The following is a 19,179-nucleotide window of genomic DNA, read 5'->3' as shown; positions in this document are numbered from 1 at the left end:
AATTTAATTTTAACATGAAAGATGATACCGAGGTCACTTTGATTCAGCGCGACCATGAAGGATTAAGCATGATTTGAAAACAACCTATTGATTTGGTGAGCAAATGGCGCTAAATAATACGCTAATAATTCTGTTTGGTAAATTTTATTTAATATTTGAGCAATGACCTGTTTATGGCTGTTCTCGTTAACATACAATACCATCCCGTAAATCGATAATGATACAAAAAGCTCTCTGTGAAATGTCGATTCATGTGTAATGAATAAACAACTCGTGGCTAGTCGTAAGCCAGTTGATTATTAGCGTGAAAAGGAGCGAAATTCGAAATACGTACAATCGATCCCTCCTCTCCGCGTCCACGACTCCCGTCCAAGTGCGATCTGTCGTTTTGCCGGTCATTAAAAAGCTTTCAACCGGCGAACCGTGCCTCATTCCACATGTCGGCGCGCACCCACGTCCATGGAAAAATGTTTCGCCGCCGACCACGGGAGTTTCCGGTGCGGTGCGGTGCGGTGCGGTGCGGTGCGGTGCGGTGCGGCGCGGCGCGGCGCAGCACGGCACGGCACGGTGTGGCGGCGGAAAAAAAAAGGAGAGGGGGAGGGTGAAAAGGACGCGAAGAATGGCGCGCGCTGCAGCGTCCCGCCGATCGAAAACCACGCGCTGCGTGGCGTGTTTTTTTTACATACGATCGGCATTCGCACGGTGCGCTCATTGTCGCTTCCTGCATTCCAAAGATTTCCCGCTTTTTTTCCCCCCCCCCTCCCTCCATTTGGAGCCCGTTAAAAGGCAGATCGATATTTTTGCGCGTCCGGCTAACTCGCGGGCGTAATCCAAAGCTCGTTTATTCGACGGGAAATTCTACCAATGGCCTGCTAATTGGATCGTTAAACTTTCAACACACGTGCACACTTTGTAAAGTTAAGATGTTTCTTTAAGAGATGATTGCGTTTATTCTTAAAAATTAGAAATCAGGAGTGTACGTCGTTTCGCGGAAAGTTTAAAATTACATCGCGACTTATCAATGTACCCGTTGTCCCGATTTTTCACGATAGTCGCCTAGTGTGTGTGTGTGTGTGTGTGTGTGTGTGTGTGTGTGTGTGTGTGTGTGTGTGTGTGGGGCAGCGGTGTGTTTTGCGCGACAATGAGTGTAACAATATGTGTAAATTTCGATAATACCCTCGATAAAAGTACGCAAGAAATTTGAACGTCAGTTTCCGTAACATCACAATTTTCGCGTAACAAAGTTCCGCCCTAATCTGAATAAGGCTGGCAAAAAGATTCCGGCCCGTATATATATATACATACATATTTCTCACGTCCCACGAGAGCATCATGAATACGTATGATGCCGCGAGTGGTAAGAAAATAATGGGATTCAAAGGCGCAAATATGTCATGTTAAAATGCGCGGCAAGGTGTATCCGCGGGATAGCAACGTTATGCATGCGGGATTCGTTTTACGTACGTACGTACGAATCGAGAGCCTGGCGGTCCGAAAAGTACAATCGTATGCGGTGAAAATAGGACGTCCTCGCGCGAAAATGGCCTACAATCATTGATTCGATCGAGCGGGTTATTGTCGGGCTGCGGCAAATGGCGTGATAACGATTCGCGTAGCCGTCGAACCAATAAAAAAATGACGCCCCGACGCTTTTATTTTTCGAGAAATCTCTCTTTTTCTCCCTCCCTCCTCTCCCCTCCTCCCCCCCTCTCTCTCTCTCTCTCTCTCCTCTCTGTTTCACGTGTACTCTTCTCCCCAGTCCACTTCATGCACTCGCAAACTGCACCACATACGTCAATGTGTGTGCACCACGGTGTCATGTAGCTGCCATCGCGCTAGTATTTTTTTTTTATCCCTGCTTCTTTTTTAACGTAAAATCCGCAAAGCGGCGTATTTGCCTGTAAAATTACTTCACCTGCCGGGCACGGTTGGGAAAAAAAAAAAAAAATCGGCTTTCAACGACCTTTGCGTTGTTCGAGGAAATTGAGAGAAATTCGCGTTGCGCGCCCAAATAAAATATCGCTTCTTTATCTTCTAACGCCGTTCCACCACTGAGTTTATATCTGGCGAATACACTCCGGCGCCTCGAAGAAGTTCGCCAACGATAAGGCAGTGGAAATGTGGGATTAGGTAAGAGAATGTCGATAAACTTCGGTTCGACTCGTTACTCGACAGCGCCGTAGGGCAGTAGTTTATATTGAGATATTATGCCGATAAATTTAGAATAATATTATCATCCCTCTCTATCGTCGGGTACATTTTTTATGACCGGATATACGTACTTGATTATATCTCACCTTAAATCGATGATACGATATGATAATTAATTAAATTAATAAAATTACGGCATTTACAATTCTGTTTTTCTCCGTTTTTATTTTATTTCTTTCTTAATAAATTCGAATTAATGGTTATTTTCGTTCGTCGCACATTTTTTTACGTAACGTTTCGTCGACGATTCTTTAATTTCGTGGTCGAATCATCGTGTATTCGGTGAAGCGATGAAAATATCAAAAGGGGAAAAAAAAGCTGTACGGCGGTACGACAAAATCGGAGCTGGAAAGACAACGAAATTCGGACGACAAACTGCGAAATCAATCAAAGTTCCTGATTGTTACTCCGTAGTGTTGATACGCCACGTGTCGGTGAACGCAGTGATTTTGAGGAGGCGGTTGCTCAGCAAAAAGAGAAGTATCGATAGGGAGATTTGGACTGGTCTGTTGGTTTACGATCGAGATAGAGCAGGCTCGAGTGCGCGTACAATGTGTTTTGTCCGGTTACGTTCGACGCGAGAATGCGGAAACGGAAAGATGAAGCGGTGTGATCACACTGATTTAGATTAGTTTAGTATTTAGATTAATTAATTTGCTCCGCACCTGTTTTCAAAATTTTTATAGGTAGCCATTGACGTTGATACAATTTAAAATAATGGATTTTGCTGGAAATCATAGAATGACGATATTCTTTAGAAAAAAAAAAAAAAAAAAATTTATTCTCTCTCTCTCTCTGATATGGAAAAGTCTCTAAACTCTCTAAAATCTTTAATTTTATATTTGCTTAGTCTCGGGACTTTTCACGATGTAACAAAAAAAGAATTTCTAATGTGTAATGTAAAAAACAGGACATTTCGTAGAAGATTTCAGTAGATATTTGCAATTCTGTCTTCATAGTTGTAGCGAATAAACATCAAAAGATAACTGAAATCCATAAAGCAGGAATAGAAGGTTGAACAAAAAAGCGAATCAGAATGGAACAGACGCTATAAATTACATTGAGATGGTAACAGAGTTACCATCGATTCTAAATACGTAAGCTTTCAGGTTTCATTACGTTTTTCCATACGAATTGTGTCTACCTTTCGCAAATTCTCCTTACATATTCTCCGAATATTTCAGAGCTTATTTCAAAGATTATATCTTCATATTACTTCAACTAGTTTTTCCTTCCTGTAAAAACAGAATAAACCGGGATTTTCTAGGTGCTTGCGTGATTTTTTTAATATCGATAATGCTTTTGTTTTCGTCTGTCGCTCCATTCTGCTTCACTTTTCTTCTCTTTGGTTCCTTCTGTTTCGTGTAGCTCCTGATTGGACAGAAATTGTGCAGGCGGTTTCTGTCTGCACAACGAAGAAAATTTATCGAACCTTCACGGGTAAGAGTAGGATGAAAAGACGCGTATCGTGTTTTCCTCCTGTACCGATGTGAGAGAAACCTCATTGTTGGAGCTGATTTCTGATTTACGATCGCAACAAACGTGCCACACAAACGAGCGTGAAGTATTTGAAATGAGCACATGAAGAGAAAAGGAAGAAAGAGATAGTTTCAGATATTAACAATTTTAAATAACGTATATATATATATATATATATATATATATATATATATATATATAATAAATTCCAAAGAGACATTATTTTATTAATTACTGATATCACGGAATTGATCTCTTTTCAGCGAAAACGTCGAGATGTTAATAATTCTCAAAGTGTAAATAATTTTTAATAATTCTAAGTGATATGACAATTTAATCTTAATTTGAACACGCACACGCATTTAGGTTAGAAAAAAAAAAAAAGAAAAAAAAAGAGTTGCAATAAATGATGATCTTTCCTATTATTATGCTAAAAGAAGGTTGGCTACAAACGATCTAAAAAATTGATCATTAACAGAATCCTCCGTCCTTCTGGGGCACACATATTATAATTAAAGCCCGGATGAGGGCTGTAACGCTTTGTCATTCACGCTGAGCGTCACTGAACACTAAACGAGTAAGACTGTACGCAGCAGCGGTTAATGCCCAAAGCATTTCCCCACTCTGTACTACGATTGTTTTACTACTCATCACTACCTCTCAACGTTCAGTGATGCTCAGCGCAAATGGCATGTCGCTTTGCGGCCCTCATCCGGGCTCTAATTCGCAATTTGCCATTATTTTATCTCAAATAACCGCAAAATTATGATTAGCCGCCAATGTGCATCGTTATAATGGCGTCTAAATCTCTAGCGCCGAAAGTTTAACGAACAAATCTCGTTATTCAGTGACGAGCTTACGTTCGTAAGTATTACAATTACGCCGTAAAAAGTCTTTTTACGTCGTATTTGAGAAAATTACGTTACGGACGGAGTGACTTAACACCTACATAAAAATGCCGCGATGTTAAATCGTTTGTGGACGACTTTCGTGCTTTGTAAATTGAGAAGTGCATGAAAAAATTTCAAAGGAATGAGTCGTTTGATAATTCAAATGTAGGTCGCGAATTCACTTTGCCGGATGCTTTTGACTTTAGTTTCGTTGAAAGTACCATCAAATCTACAAAGTATTACATACAATATTTTATCAATATTCAGACAGTTAACGCGCAAAAGTATAAACATTTCACGAAAGCCCGTTGTTAATAAAAAACCGCGAGAAATAGAAACGTATCGGTGGATATTTTTTTTGGATATTAATATGTCTTCGCTATTATTTTTTATCAGCAACTTCCGATTTATTTCAACGAGAAATAATTATCGAGTTACAGGATTTTGTGCAGCGAACGAGACCGAACACTCGGGCAGAAAATCAATATTTAACCTCTGAATTCGTTCATTTCATTCATTGGATAAGGATCCGCTCATATTCCACATATTTTATATAATAAATACTAGCATCGCAATCTGATTTATCATTTTAACGCTTTTTGCTCCAATTCTCCATGTAATTTTAAATGTTTCAAAAAATTCGAAAAAAGAAACGATTGGACAGATATCGATGTCACGCTAACTTTTATCGAATCTTTTTCGGATGAAATATTAATGACTGTTTTTTCAAGATACTTTTTACGTCGAAAGATCGAACAGGTTTAATTACAGAAACGTTTTGTATTCTTCGTTACGGCCAATGTTAGCGCTAGAAACCGATCAAATATTTTAGAACGGACGAACGCGAGATGGAAATTATGGGGATTCATGAGATATTCGACGATACTGTTTTCAGAAGATACTGGTCTATTTTCGCAAATATTTTTTACCAATCTTTTGCAAAAAATTCGAGTCTTTTAACCGCAGACAGTTTAAATATTACATAGATAAAGTCCCAGAATCATCAACGATGAGGAGCGAATATTCGTATCCCATATAATAATTAGAAGCTATAAATGCGCAATAAAAGGCATGTAATTTCGACCGTAGATTATTCACTGTGATCTGTCTTATGTTATTATTAATTAACTGCTATTGTATGCGATAATAATATACATATAGTATATCATTTATCATGTTCAGAGTTTAATATTTATCACATTAATTAGTCAAAATTATCATATTAATTAGTCAAAACTAAGAGATCGCAGAATTTAATGGAATATATAACAACTGATGGTTGTAAATTTTAATTTCGAGCAACAAACGAATAAAAAAAAATCTAAAAAAATCATTAAAAGGAAAACCATAAAATGTCGCAAAAATATCCATTTTTAAAAATAAAATTTTAAATAATTATATTAAATAATTATATTAAATAATTATATTAAATTAAATTTTAAATAATTAAATTTTAAATATATACAATTTTCTTTGCTCAAATCAACTTTCGAAAGTTTTTAATTTAGAAATCAAGAGTTCCTAATATAAAATCGATCTTCATCTAATCATTTTATGAAAATAAATATGTAATTTTAGATTGCGAGGCATAACTCCTGTGCGAGTAAGAACGTTGAGACTAACTGCGTGAATAACAATTTGGTAGATTTTCCGGGGCCGCCAAATCTGCAGAAAGATCCACGTGTTCGCCGTGTAATCATTACCAACATCCCTGTAAATATTCATATCGCGTTTCACAACCGCGAGCGTAGATATATATATCGCATCCGACATGTGGCTCGCGAAACGAATATGACCGAGACGTATGAGAGCCATTAGATACGGGAACGAGTGCTGTTTATCCGCCATTTAATGGTTTCTTTTGTACGCTATTTGGATGTGCTGGTCACGTATAAAATGCATGGTTGCAGGATAATAAGATGAAGGGTGTGAGATCGCGTGAAGTGGGTCAGGTTTTTGAGAAGAAACCGAGTGAAATGTTCCATTCAAAAATCACTTGAATATATAGTGTTGCTTAAATTCTATCTCAATGACTCGGTAACTATTTATGTAAATATTTATTTATGTAAATATTGTGAGAGAACAAAGTAATGAAGAACAGGATAATTATAAAGGAATTAAAAAAATATTATATGCAATAATCTAAAATATGTATAAGAAACACGAGAGAGAGAGAGAGAGAGAGAGAGAGAGAGAGAGAGAGAGAGGGGGGGGAGGGAAGAGAATACTTTTCACAAATTAAAGGTATTTGTATCTTGTTTCTGAATAAATCAGACTCTGTATGAGAAGTTACGAAGTATGTAAATGTATGTTTTCTTGGCGAACTAGTGGTAACGCAGAACGGGAATATGTTCGCGCGGAAAACCGGGAAACCGGGATCGCCCGTTTCTTTCGCGTTTGAAACATTTTTACATCTCGCATTCGAGTACGAAGCGCGTACGGGATCGTGATTTACGGAATCAATGAAAGAAAATTCGATGGTATCGCGAGATAGTAACTTCTCGTTATGAAGAAAACGCGCGATTACTTCATACGTCCGTGCGTGCGTGTAAATTCGCACGTGTCAGTTTATATGCATTTTTGTGTACCTTCCTGATGGATATTGGAAAAGTTGCGCGCGACATCCTGTAGCTCAAATCGCCCCCCCCCCCCCCTCCCGATGGAAGGAAATGTCTGCTCGACTGCGCCTCTTTCGCGTCTCGCAACAGTTATCCCGTAACTTTCGTTCTTCCTGTAGCTGTTTTCGTGTGTCTTTCTCCTTCTCCCTTCTCTTTCATAACAACAATGGCAGACACAACTTTGGGACACGCCTGCTCCACTCGCTCGTGAAAACAACATCGACAAATATTTTGATTTACAGCCACGGTCCTAGATGTTCATCATCCCGCATGTACATTATTATAGCGAGATGCAAGAGGGAGTTTTTGTATAAAGGTCCGAAGAGTTCAGTTTCGGAATTTGATTTAACGAGAAGTTCGGCGATACGGGGGATAAGGTTTGCGTAACTTCAAAATTCGCGATTTGCAAGTGAATTTTGCAAGTGTATCCGCGCATCCGCGTGTCGCGTTCTGTCTTTATTTCAATCGATGTTAGTAAGCACCGTGCAATTCACTCGGAAATCGCCGGCCCGTCGCGCTCGCATAGATAAAGTTATTCGCAGTTCCCGATAAATCGTCCGCTATCCCCCGGCAGTGATCGCGATGTATTAATCCGCATACACATCTCCGATCGATGTCTGGACACGGGGAGGGACACATACTCGGCTCTAGGTATTCAGGTTTCCCAGATATCTCGCCGTTCGTGTAAATTCATCGTCCATTCGGACACCGACCAAACGAGATCTTCGGCATGTAGTATACACACGTATCATCTGGCACACACTGGTTCTCCCCTTTCTCTCTCTCTCTCTCCCCCCTCCCTCTTTCTCTTTCTCCCTCTCTCTCATCTCCCGTTGTGTTGGATATTGGTAAAGTTGTACGCGACATCCCTGCGACTCGAACAGCCCACGTTCTCTGTAGCAATGCTCGAATTCTCTCCATTCGGATACCGTTGCCCTCTTCCTTCTTTATCCCGATTTCTCGGTCCCACTTCCTCCCCCTCTCCCTCCGCCGCACGTCCTTTTCCGCTCCTTTGACTTCTACTCTTTCCTTAGTAGTCTCGATGCGGTTTCAACTTTTCCTCTAAAAAAAAAAGACGGAACGGAATGTCGTTTCGATAAAAATTCTATTTCTAATCGTACTTTTGCTACCAAAGTCACGTTCATACAATTCATTATATAGTTATAGTTTCAATCCTCAAATATTTAAGCCAAGGAAAATTATTCACATACGTGAATCATGTTTCTATTACGCTTTAATAGATTTAATTCGTGTCTATTTCTACTACGTTTCTCATTAATTCACCGTAATATTATAATTGTAATCCGCTAGAATCTATATTTGAGAGCTCTCCAATTTTTTCCCTCTAATATCAAAATAGATAAATCGATATCGTGCAAAAATATTAAAAGCTATTGTTATAAAATTTGTAGATATCGCCGTTCACCTTTATAATGCGTACCAAATAAAATATCAAGGCAATGTTGGAAAGTTGCATGCCTGTACGCAGTTGTACGCGTGGCTGTACGCAAGCATGTCGCTGTTAATACCAATCGATTTGTTGCGACCAAAAAAACAAGTAGCGTCCGACAGGCTACCGCCGAGTGGATATATACGAGCCAGTAATTTTTTAATTGCGTTTCCATCGGACATTTTTATGGTTGGCTATTTTCGTGGCAGTGTAGGCTCATCCGGTTGCACCCTCCTCTCTTTTACGCGCTGAATGCGACGATTCAACACTCATCCTTGTAAATTCATTTTCACGACGTGTTGTGCGAAATGAAATAAATTTATATCGGACTACCCGTTGGATAGAAAAACATCATAAATATAATTATATATCTTTTTCTGTTATGCGATAACAATATGATAAACGTAACCGTAGATCGTTGTAGAACTAAATTCATAGATTTGTTAAGTAAATTATGTCAAAGATGTAAAAATATTTATATTTATTCTCTATATATATTTTACACGATGTATTAACGATTAATGCATCCGATATTAATGGAAATCATATTTGTACTCTTACACGCGATAGTATGGAAGTTACCAGAATATTACAGGCAGCTTTCCTGGAGAGACATCCTTACGTTGCACTTGCAATATTATCACAGCTCCAATAATTCCCACTAGCATGATACCTGCTATTTCTACTATCCTAACACGACGGTAAAAATTTTCCATTTGACGTTATTGTGGTCTGGTGTACGTACCACACGCCAAACCCGGTATCCGTATGTGGCAATATGTTCGATAGCGACCATCAGGCACCGTAAGTTGGTCTCCTTTGTTTCCGTCCTTGTGGATGGACGGTGGAGCCTCCGCTTCTCTTTCCCGCAGCTTGCCGCGGCCTAATAACTGTCTAGGATCGGCGCAGCCTTTTATTATTTCGACACCGTGGTATAGCTTGGTTTCCCTCGGCATTCTATGTCGCGAAAACGCCGGCGACGATGTCTGACGCGATGGTGTGCGAGCAAAAGAAAGTGGAAAGAGTCAAAGGGAATGAGCGATTCAGAGTTGGAGGAACGAGGGTGTGAAAAGGGAGAACGAGAGAGAGAGAGAGAGAGAGAGAGAGAGAGAGAGAAAGAGAGAGAGAGAGACAAAAGGGGATGGATAGAGGGACAAGCGAGAGAGAATTAGAGGTGGAAAAGTGGAGGAACGTAGACGCGGAAAAAGGAGAGACAAAGGGACGGAGAAAGACAGGGGGTTCGAATTCCCAGTAGATCACTGTCACGCCGCGAGAAGCCAATATAAATACCTCAACGCCTCGCCCGGTTTGCCGCTCGCATTGCTATACGGCTGCCCCGCTGTAACTTGTCTGTCCCGTTTGTTTTCCCACGCGCAGTCAAGAGAGGGATGAGAGACGCGCTGACGAGGGGAAATGGCGACGTGGCGCGCTCGCGAAAAGAAAGGGATCATAGGCGACACACGGCTGCTCGGATTATTCCGCGCACACCGGAGCACATCTCTGCTTCGTAGCTTTTCGAGAAACGGTCTCAACTCGATTGAGCGCTTTTACACTCGGTGACAGAAACAAAATCAGAAAAAATTGAAAGGCGAGCGCGCGTTCCGTCCTTCGTTTCGCCCTTTCTCAAATAAATAAATTATCCGACGCACCTTCCCGCGCGTGAGGTACATCGTCCCTTACGTCGTAGTGGCATTATTATTTAAAAAAAAAAAAACGAGAGACAGTCCGGAATGTGTAATTAGTAAACTAGCATATTTCTGCGATGAAATAATCCTAATTTCTTCTGGATTGTTCTTTTTTTCTCGCAAAGTAGCTCTATATTTTGATCCATGTCCATCCTTCTCGAAAATCGAAACAGATTGCACGCGATAAGGGAATCTGAATTATTCCACGTGCATACGCCTATCCCTTTTGACATCCTGTCCTTCTCGAAGGGTCAACCGTGCGCCACTCCTCCTCAGACACTCGTTTTTCATCTGTCTCGGAGGACAGAGCTCTTGACGGCACAGGGAATTGGCGTCCTTCCTAGGAAGAGGTTCGTGGCTTCTGCCCTAGGAAGACGCCAGAGGGAATATCTCGTCACGTACGTCCGACAACTCGCGGGCGGAATTAAGGAAAACTTTTGTTCGGAAGTTTGTTTTTTGCGCAGTGCCGTGGCTCGACTGTAAGAGCATCGTCGATCGTGGAAAAGTTAAGGTTGCCGTTGGAGCTTCTTTCCCCCTGCCCCCCCCCCTCCTTTTTTTCCTGTTTTTCTATTATCTTTTTTTCATTTTCTTTTTTTCTATTTTATTTTCTGTTATTACGGCGCGCTCGAATCCCGGATAAATCGCGATTCTTTCCCGGTGATTTCCCCCCTCCCCCCCCCCCTTCTCGTTAGTTTATTATCGTACACGAGCAAATTGCGGCGCTCGCGAAATGAACCAGTTAACCCTTATGCGCAACTACACGCGGGCGTGACCCCGTAACCGAAGGCGAAACAGTCGAAAAGACACGTACGTCGGGGCGTAAAATTAGCGTCGAGGACGCACGGCAAGTAAAGCTCGGCAAGTGAAAACTTAATTGGACAAAATGCAGACAGATTTGTGGAGGCAGGTTAAGGCATTTATACGGAGAGATTCATTCGTTATGGCTGCTTCTCCATTTAATTAACCGGAGATAAAATCGTGCGTTAGCCCCCGTGAAGGGCATTTTAAACGTTGAGCATCATAGGAATCGCAGTACCGAAGCTGACGAAACTACGAGTTATTTCTTATCGCGCTTTTCTCCTACGGAATGTGTTGAAATTAGTTGTAAACATTTTCCACACCCCCAAACACCCGTGCAATCGCGAGATTAAGAGCGGAACAATTCAGCTTTCCTGCAAACGGTATGCCGACTGTAATATTTACCGCCGAGTTATGGAGTTCTTAAACTTCGTTATTAGTTCTCTATGTACGGATGAACGGGAGTTTCGTTTATCTCTTCTCAGTTGTTCCGGCCGCGGAAATTTATCCCGATGCATTGCGTTTGACTTTATGTTCATTCTTTGCAAGAATCTTAAATAATCGGTATCGCGTTTCAAGTTTTTCTTTCTTTCACCGTCTATCTATTGCTCCGACGTTCTTTGTACAGATGATTATCTTTATAAGATATGAAATCTGCTAAACTACAAAAACAAATAATTGTTTTATTCTTAACCAACGTTTTTACATTTCAAGATACTTGTGTTAAGACCTCTTAAGACTCTTAAACATAAAACTTATGACAATATAAGTGATTCGTTTATACAAATATATATCATTTTTAATTTTTTTATTTAACTTAATGACACAGTAATGGATTTAATATCAAATCTATCTTTAAAGTAAACTTTTATATTTGATTAATTAATTATAATTATATTGATTATATAAATGATTCTATAATTCTATTTGAGATATTTTTTACATTTTTCTTCTTAGCATAATATACAAATAATAAATAAATAATAAATTTAATAATAATAAACAAGTAATAAATAAATAAAATATTGAATAATGCATTTAACAAGAAAATATGAGATAGTCCATATACAATATTAACACGACCAGATAGAAATTTAGACCAGATAGAAATTTATACATTAGATCTTAATTTGCGATATAATTTTAACTTTAAAATATCTTAGTTTAAACTATTTTGCATTACGGTGAGGATTGTGTAAACGATTACCGGTCGGGGCCATTTTAATTTTCAATCGTTCACACACCACGTATATAGGCTTACTTTTATCGCCCCTATGATCGGGGGATGATTTTATTGCCGATTCCGTATGCCACGTGAGTACCGGGGTGGTTTAATGAGTCACAACCCCGCGCGTCTTTCCCACCATGTCGACATCACCTTTTCGTCTGTTCGTCTACCGCTCGGCTATCGTCGCCGAATGACCTCGGGTTTCTCTCTCGCCTCCGACGCGCCTCCCCCCCCCCCTCCTCCTCCTCCTCCTCCTTCTCCTCTAACCTCCACCTCCTTCTCTTCCACGCTTCTCAGCTGCTTCTCTTTTGCCCCCGTTTTACCCCTCTGTTGCTACCTAACGTCTCCGATTTTGCGCACCCTCCGACATCCTCACAATTACGCGTTGCGCGTGCTCTGACTAGAGAAACGTAGACACCGCAACTAACCTTCACTCTCTTGGCTGATAGGAAGCAACATCCGAGCGTTCTCCCTTTACAGTCGCGCCTGTTCTTCGCCCTTTTTCCTTACCTTCTCCGTTATACCAATTGCAGCCTTGTACACGTACCATAAATATGTAGGAAATCTTGGATCAACTTTCGTTCTTTTGCTTCGACAGGAAATAAAATATTTGATCAACGCAAAGCAACGTGTATGATAGTTTTTCCAATAATGTTTAAGCAGTGTAAAAATGTTAAATAATGTGTAATAATGATTTATATTAATTGAAATTATATTAATTTTTTTTTTGTTTTAATAATTGAGTTATAAGTATCGTAGTTAATTATAATATTTGTAACGTGAATGAGGGAAAGTTACTAAATATCAATAAGATAATCTTAATATTATTATTTATCTTGAATATCTAAAAACAGTTATCAAACAGTTATCTTTTGCGAAATTATTATTCTTGATATACGACTAAAATACGAGTAAAAAGACGTAAAAGGTATAATATTAATAGTATTAATTTCAAAACAATCGCTACATTGTTATAATTAATAAATTAATAATAAATAACGAGATTGTGATAAAATATGTAATAATGAATTAATGCAAATTATCGAACGGCGGTACTAAAATAACGGAAGCAAATACGTTTCTGCTCGTTAAACTGAATTTGGACCTTCGAAGGTTGACTTTTAGTAAAGCCGTAGTTAGTGACTTGTTTAAACTGTTACTCAAGGCATATATATATGACAGTCAAATAGTAAACGTGGACCAATCACAATCTGTATGCAATCTGGAAAATGTCTAGTATATATTTGATTCATGACGTAAATAAAGTACGCAAATAATTCCTCGCTTACAAAGTGTTTGTCTTGTAAACTTTAAACTTTATGTGAAATTATATAAAGTAAATCTGTGAAGTATACGAAATCTTACTTTTGCTTTTGCTATAATGATTTATGTAATGCGTTCCTCTATCTAACGCTAATAATTAGTATGAGTTAAACTTTGTCGTTGTAGCAAGAAGACGGCGAGCGAAAGAAGTTTTGTAATCACTTAAAGTGCATTCGCGTGCGGCTTGGGAATTCAAGCTGCTAAGACGCAGATGACAATTTTTCAGCGTCTAGTAGGCTACATGATGTGTAATATTGCAATTGCCTCGTCTCAGTGGATTAAATCTACACACGTCATTCCTAACAATTTGACAATAATAATAAAAAGCGTTGCAGTTACATTGTTCAACATCGCAATTATTTTTGAATGCCGGTACAGCGTTAAAAAAAGGATTTCGATGCTCAGAAAAATTAATGGAATATCTCAAAAGTATATTTTAAAAACAATCCTAATTCACATTAATTTATTTAATATCTTATTTCTAACTGTGAAACAAAAGAACAAATTGTTTTAATTAATTTTATAATTAACGTTATAATTGAAATTAAATTATGTATCACGATATATAATATCTATTTTTATAATAATTTTGATATAAACAAAAAGATTTTAATTTTAAAATATTCAGCGTTGTGATAATAATTTTGAGAAATAAATTATTCATTTCACTTATTATTCGCTTAACTTTGTTTTAAATTAAATAAGTAGGAGAAAGATGAGTCAGTTACCCAATCCATTACAGGTTTAATAAATTCATTGTTTTCTACAGCTCTCTATTAGTAAGTTTAGTTAAAGTAACGAATATTTTATCACTTTTAGAAATTTTTTCGTTTATATAGCACAGTTAGTAATTGCAGTTAGTAATTGTACTGCCGTAAATTAATCGTTGTGAATATTAGTATGAATAATATCTTAGGCATGCGATATGCAACTCCCGTACATAAATTCGAATACTAATATGTGCGTAAGCATGCGGTTTAACATTATTAACTCCCCTATAGCTTAGATATTTATACGACAGCTTTTAATCGACAATTTGAATAGAAATCACGATGTAGTTACTTTAATAATTAAATAGAATATTATTCGATAATTTGCTCTGTACACGTAAGTTCTATATCGGCGTGCATAATGTCGCTACCTTTGAACAGTTGTATGCTAAAGCGATATGAATAACCAATCTAATATCAATATTGGTTGAATATGAAATCGATCACGGACCTAACATTTCTGATAGTTATACGTATATTAATATTATACCTGCAAATTTCTTCAAGCTCGCTTAAATTTCAATTCTATTAATTTTCTATTAATTTTTCTATTAATTTTAATAAACTTCACGCAGAATACGCGATATAGAGGATTAGATAATTTTAGCGAATGTCTTTTTTCACACGGTATTTAAAAATTTAGTAATAACTTCGTTTGAGTCGTTGGCGAAAATTGGCGATTTAATTGCTGCTGTTTTGTGTAAAATAATCGCAAACATCTCGAGCATAATTTATCGATTCGCCCGTGAATGTCCAAACGCGGGAGTAATAACTTATTCCTTTCCATATCCGTAGATCACGATGTGACTACAAGTATTCTACCTTCTTATTTGATTTTACTACCAAATGTGAGAAAATGCACTTTGGAGACGGCGACCAGCGAATACATATCATTCTCTTGAAGCGCGTATTTTTAGCGCGCCGCAAAAGTCATAGACTAGAGCTCATAGTGGGAATCCCGATGGCACACCATAATGTATCATACCGATGATCCGATCGTGAGTTACGGAGTTTTCGAAGTACAAGAGTGGATTTACGATGGTGCGTGAAAGTTAGCTGCTGATCTTGCTCCAAGTACCGGAATTCACTCTTGCACTTCGAAACCCCATAACTTACGAATGGAGACGTCAGGAGACGTTACAGAATAACGCTACGATTTCTACCCTAGATGTTGCCTCGCAACGTTTGCGTATCTCCATAAACGGCCAACTATGGAAGCTCATTGAAAAATGTATTTCTGTACGTCTAATTCAGATCTCTTTTTATATTTTCCATATTTTCCATATTTTAGAATAGTACAAGAGTATTACTTAATAGATTTTTAATAGCATTATTTAATAGTTCTAATGGAATCGAAACAGCTTCATTTTTTTTTGTCTAACGCATCCTTTTAATACATTTTTATATTTTTATAATTCTAACGAATATATTTTAAGCTTCTATCATTATTTTATTCATCTTGATGTATTAGAAATCAAGTAAAAAGAAATCATTCAATAATAATATGTACACGTAATCAATTTTTTATAATAAATTACATGTGTAATGAAGTTTATATATAATTTTAAGTCGGACACAATATCGGACATGTTTTTATTATATAAATATTATATTGTATCTATATAATAAATACATCTATATAACAAATATATCTTTATAGAAATTATACTTAAATTTTACTTCAAAATTGATAACTTCTTTTTATCATGTCTGTCTTTTTACATTCGTTTTAAAACATTAATATTTTCATTTTTCTTTATATATATATATACATTTGTCACAAAAAATATTAATAATTAAATTATTTTTAAAAATGTTAAATGTAATATATTTTAAGTAAATATATATTAATAGTTTTATAAAATTATTTTAAAATTTGGAAAATACATTCATTATATTTGAAAAATAACTTGTTAAATTTTAAATGCAAGTAAATGTAATCTATCGAATATTGATATAGAATGTATTTTAATGCATAGTATTAAAACAAAATAAAAAGATGACATATATAATCTATTAAATGTTGCATACACCATATCAAAATCAATATTCTTTTATGTTTAAAAGTAAATTTCCGTTAATATATATATATATATATAAATATATTCAACATTAACTTTTTTAAACATATTATTTATAACTAATATTGATTTACCAATTAATATGATGAATATTGTTTGCAAGTATTGTAAGAAATGAAAGTACTACATATGATATAATAAATAATAATATAATAAATCCAATAATGATACAAAAATCCAATTATAAATCAATAAATCGATTAAAAATAAACAAAAAAATTTTGATCAATTTGTAACATTTAAAATTTTATACTAATAATAAATAATAAAATTAGATGAATTTCTTATTTAAAAATGATGAGAGATTTGAAAGGAATAATAGATTCATTTCAATTTTGTCGTTAGCCTAAATTTTTTATGCTTTTAATATATTTATCAATTTCTTATTATTATAATAATTCACTCTTAAATTATTTTAGTATTTTCATATTAATAATTATATGATAGTTGATATGCAAATGATCAATTTTTTCTTTATGATAAAATCTACGTAAATACCAAATATTTCCTTTTCATTAAATATTCCAAGTATCTCAAACGAAAAATCTCAAAAATAATATTTTATACGCATTATTTTCCCACGCAACGACGCAAAATAGCATATAAAATATGCTGTGCAAAAATAACCTACCGATAAAAGTAATAAATAAACAATGAATGACTCACCACAGGACTCCATAATCCATAGTCTCCATCCATAACTCCATAGTCGTCGGATCTTTCCAGATCTCCTTTCTCTCTCGTATTCCTTCGTGACTGGTTCCTCCATGGCACTCACACACCACACCCACACACAACACACACCACACTCGCGATGGCGTAGTTAATTACAATCGTACGCGCGGTGATCACCAAAGTACGACGATCGCACAGCACTTTGTACGACACTTCCGACATTAATCGCACACTTTACCGCGCTGCGATAGCAACAGTAATGCCAAAGAATCACAATTGCACGACGCGACGCCACGATCCGCTCGCTCGACACTCGCGACGTTAAGTTAAGCATAATGGACGAATCTCGAATCTGGAGGGAATTCGCGGTAGACGCGCGGCCAACTTCACGGCGACGCGAACTTACATTTACCCGCTCTAAAGGCCCGGTTGTACCAACGGTTGTTACTTTGACTTTGAGCGAGACTTAAACATATATCCGTCTTTATCTTTCTTTCTAAATAAATAAAAACAGTCTCATATTTAAGTCCCGCTTCATCAAAATCAAATAACGTTGGTGCAATCGGAACCTAATTTGCTCTACGCACTTTGAACGGTAAATATAATATAGACAATAGAGACTCGCATTTTGGATTCACCTTCATTATTGAGCGTTCTTATTATTCCATCCGCATTATACAACGTAAGCGAGAGAGTAAACAGTCGCAGTCGAAATTAAAGATAATTATCCGCGAGGTACAATGTCCATAATACAGCGTCGCTTTGCCGGCCAACTCACGCGGCACAGTCACAACCGAACGAGTTTCGCTAGACACACGTTTTAACAAATTACTGACGTACAAACATTGAATTTACGCTGTGGTTTGACGATTGTTAAAACACGGGGTTAATTACGATCGTACCTTGCTGATTAAACGCGTCGCGAACGCTCTTCGACTCAGAACCGATCCGCTTCGCGTCCGCGTCGTTTCTCCATTTTGTCAACTACTGGAAAGATAATGACGTCAACTTCACCACCGTATCGCGATATCGCGCGCTACGATGCGAGTCAAAATGGAAAAAAAAAAAAAACTAATTGAGAATGTAATATATCATTCGAAAATATATATAGAATTGAAATATTGGATGTGTTGCACGAATATTCATTTTCCGTTCAAATTCAAATTCTACGATATGTATTATGTGATAAAGAATCGATACACATCACAGTTATCGCGATTACTCTATGACTATCAGAATTCAACGATTCACGTATTACATTTTGTTCAAACTAACAGAAAATCGAAATCGAGCCTCGCTACGCGAAAAAAATGATTTTGCTGAAGCATTTAAAAATGCTGCTCGATGCAGATATGAAAATAATTTTGATGGAAAATACTCGAAATAATTATGAAGAAAGCTTGAGCATTTATGCTGCAAAAATTTTTTATGTTCTAGCCATTAATTTGAACGTCATACATAATTATTTTAATGATTTAAAATTATTTTAAAATTTCTAGATCTGGTCAAGTTTTTGCATTAGCAAAATTGAAATTCTTTCCATGTAAGAAAATTACCTATAAATATAAAGAGGTAACAATTATTATTCCTACTAATGCGACTCGCTTTTAAACGAATAAATCAGAATTCAACGATTCACGATCTCGAAATATCTGATCTCAATCGTAGTCGTAATCGGGTCAATATTAATGTCTTCTTGCTTGAAGATAATTATTTCTAAGTCAGATGCGTCGCATCTAGGTATACGTACATCATGCCTATATTTTTATATAATAGTACTATTATTAAAATATTTCTGAAAATTCATGATAAATAAATAACTTTCAAAGTAAATGTTACACTTTTAATTATTTTAGAATTATATTTTATAATTTTATTTCAAATTTCAACATCGGATTTAACAATTATAACATTCACGCGCGCGTGCGCGTATGTGTGTGTGTGTGTGTGTGTGTGTGTGTGTGTGGTGTG

General features: G+C 36.9%; 2 protein-coding genes across 6 annotated transcripts in view; one reads left to right on the top strand and one right to left on the bottom strand.

The window, feature by feature from the left end:
- Positions 1-18,789, bottom strand: part of LOC105431450 (synaptogenesis protein syg-1) — a 157,336-nt gene extending 138,547 nt beyond the window's left edge. Inside the window, exon 1 of one of the 4 annotated variants that reach the window (XM_089073833.1) lies at positions 17,200-18,789. In XM_089073833.1, coding sequence (XP_088929959.1) covers positions 17,200-17,232 — 33 coding nt within the window. In that variant the 5' untranslated portion in view covers positions 17,233-18,789. The remainder of the gene's footprint in view (positions 1-17,199) is intronic. The other 3 variants (XM_089073832.1, XM_089073831.1, XM_089073834.1) reach the window with 3 other exon arrangements.
- The window catches only part of LOC105426143 (lachesin), a 167,244-nt gene that overhangs the window by 73,095 nt on the left and 74,970 nt on the right, over positions 1-19,179 (top strand). The window lies entirely within an intron of this gene.

This window comes from Pogonomyrmex barbatus, unplaced genomic scaffold (assembly GCF_055798465.1).
Source record: "Pogonomyrmex barbatus isolate J1 unplaced genomic scaffold, ASM5579846v1 scaffold16, whole genome shotgun sequence".
NCBI lineage: Eukaryota > Metazoa > Arthropoda > Insecta > Hymenoptera > Formicidae > Pogonomyrmex > Pogonomyrmex barbatus.
Note: the sequence above shows the minus strand (reverse complement) of the source record. Positions and strands in the feature narration are given on the sequence as shown.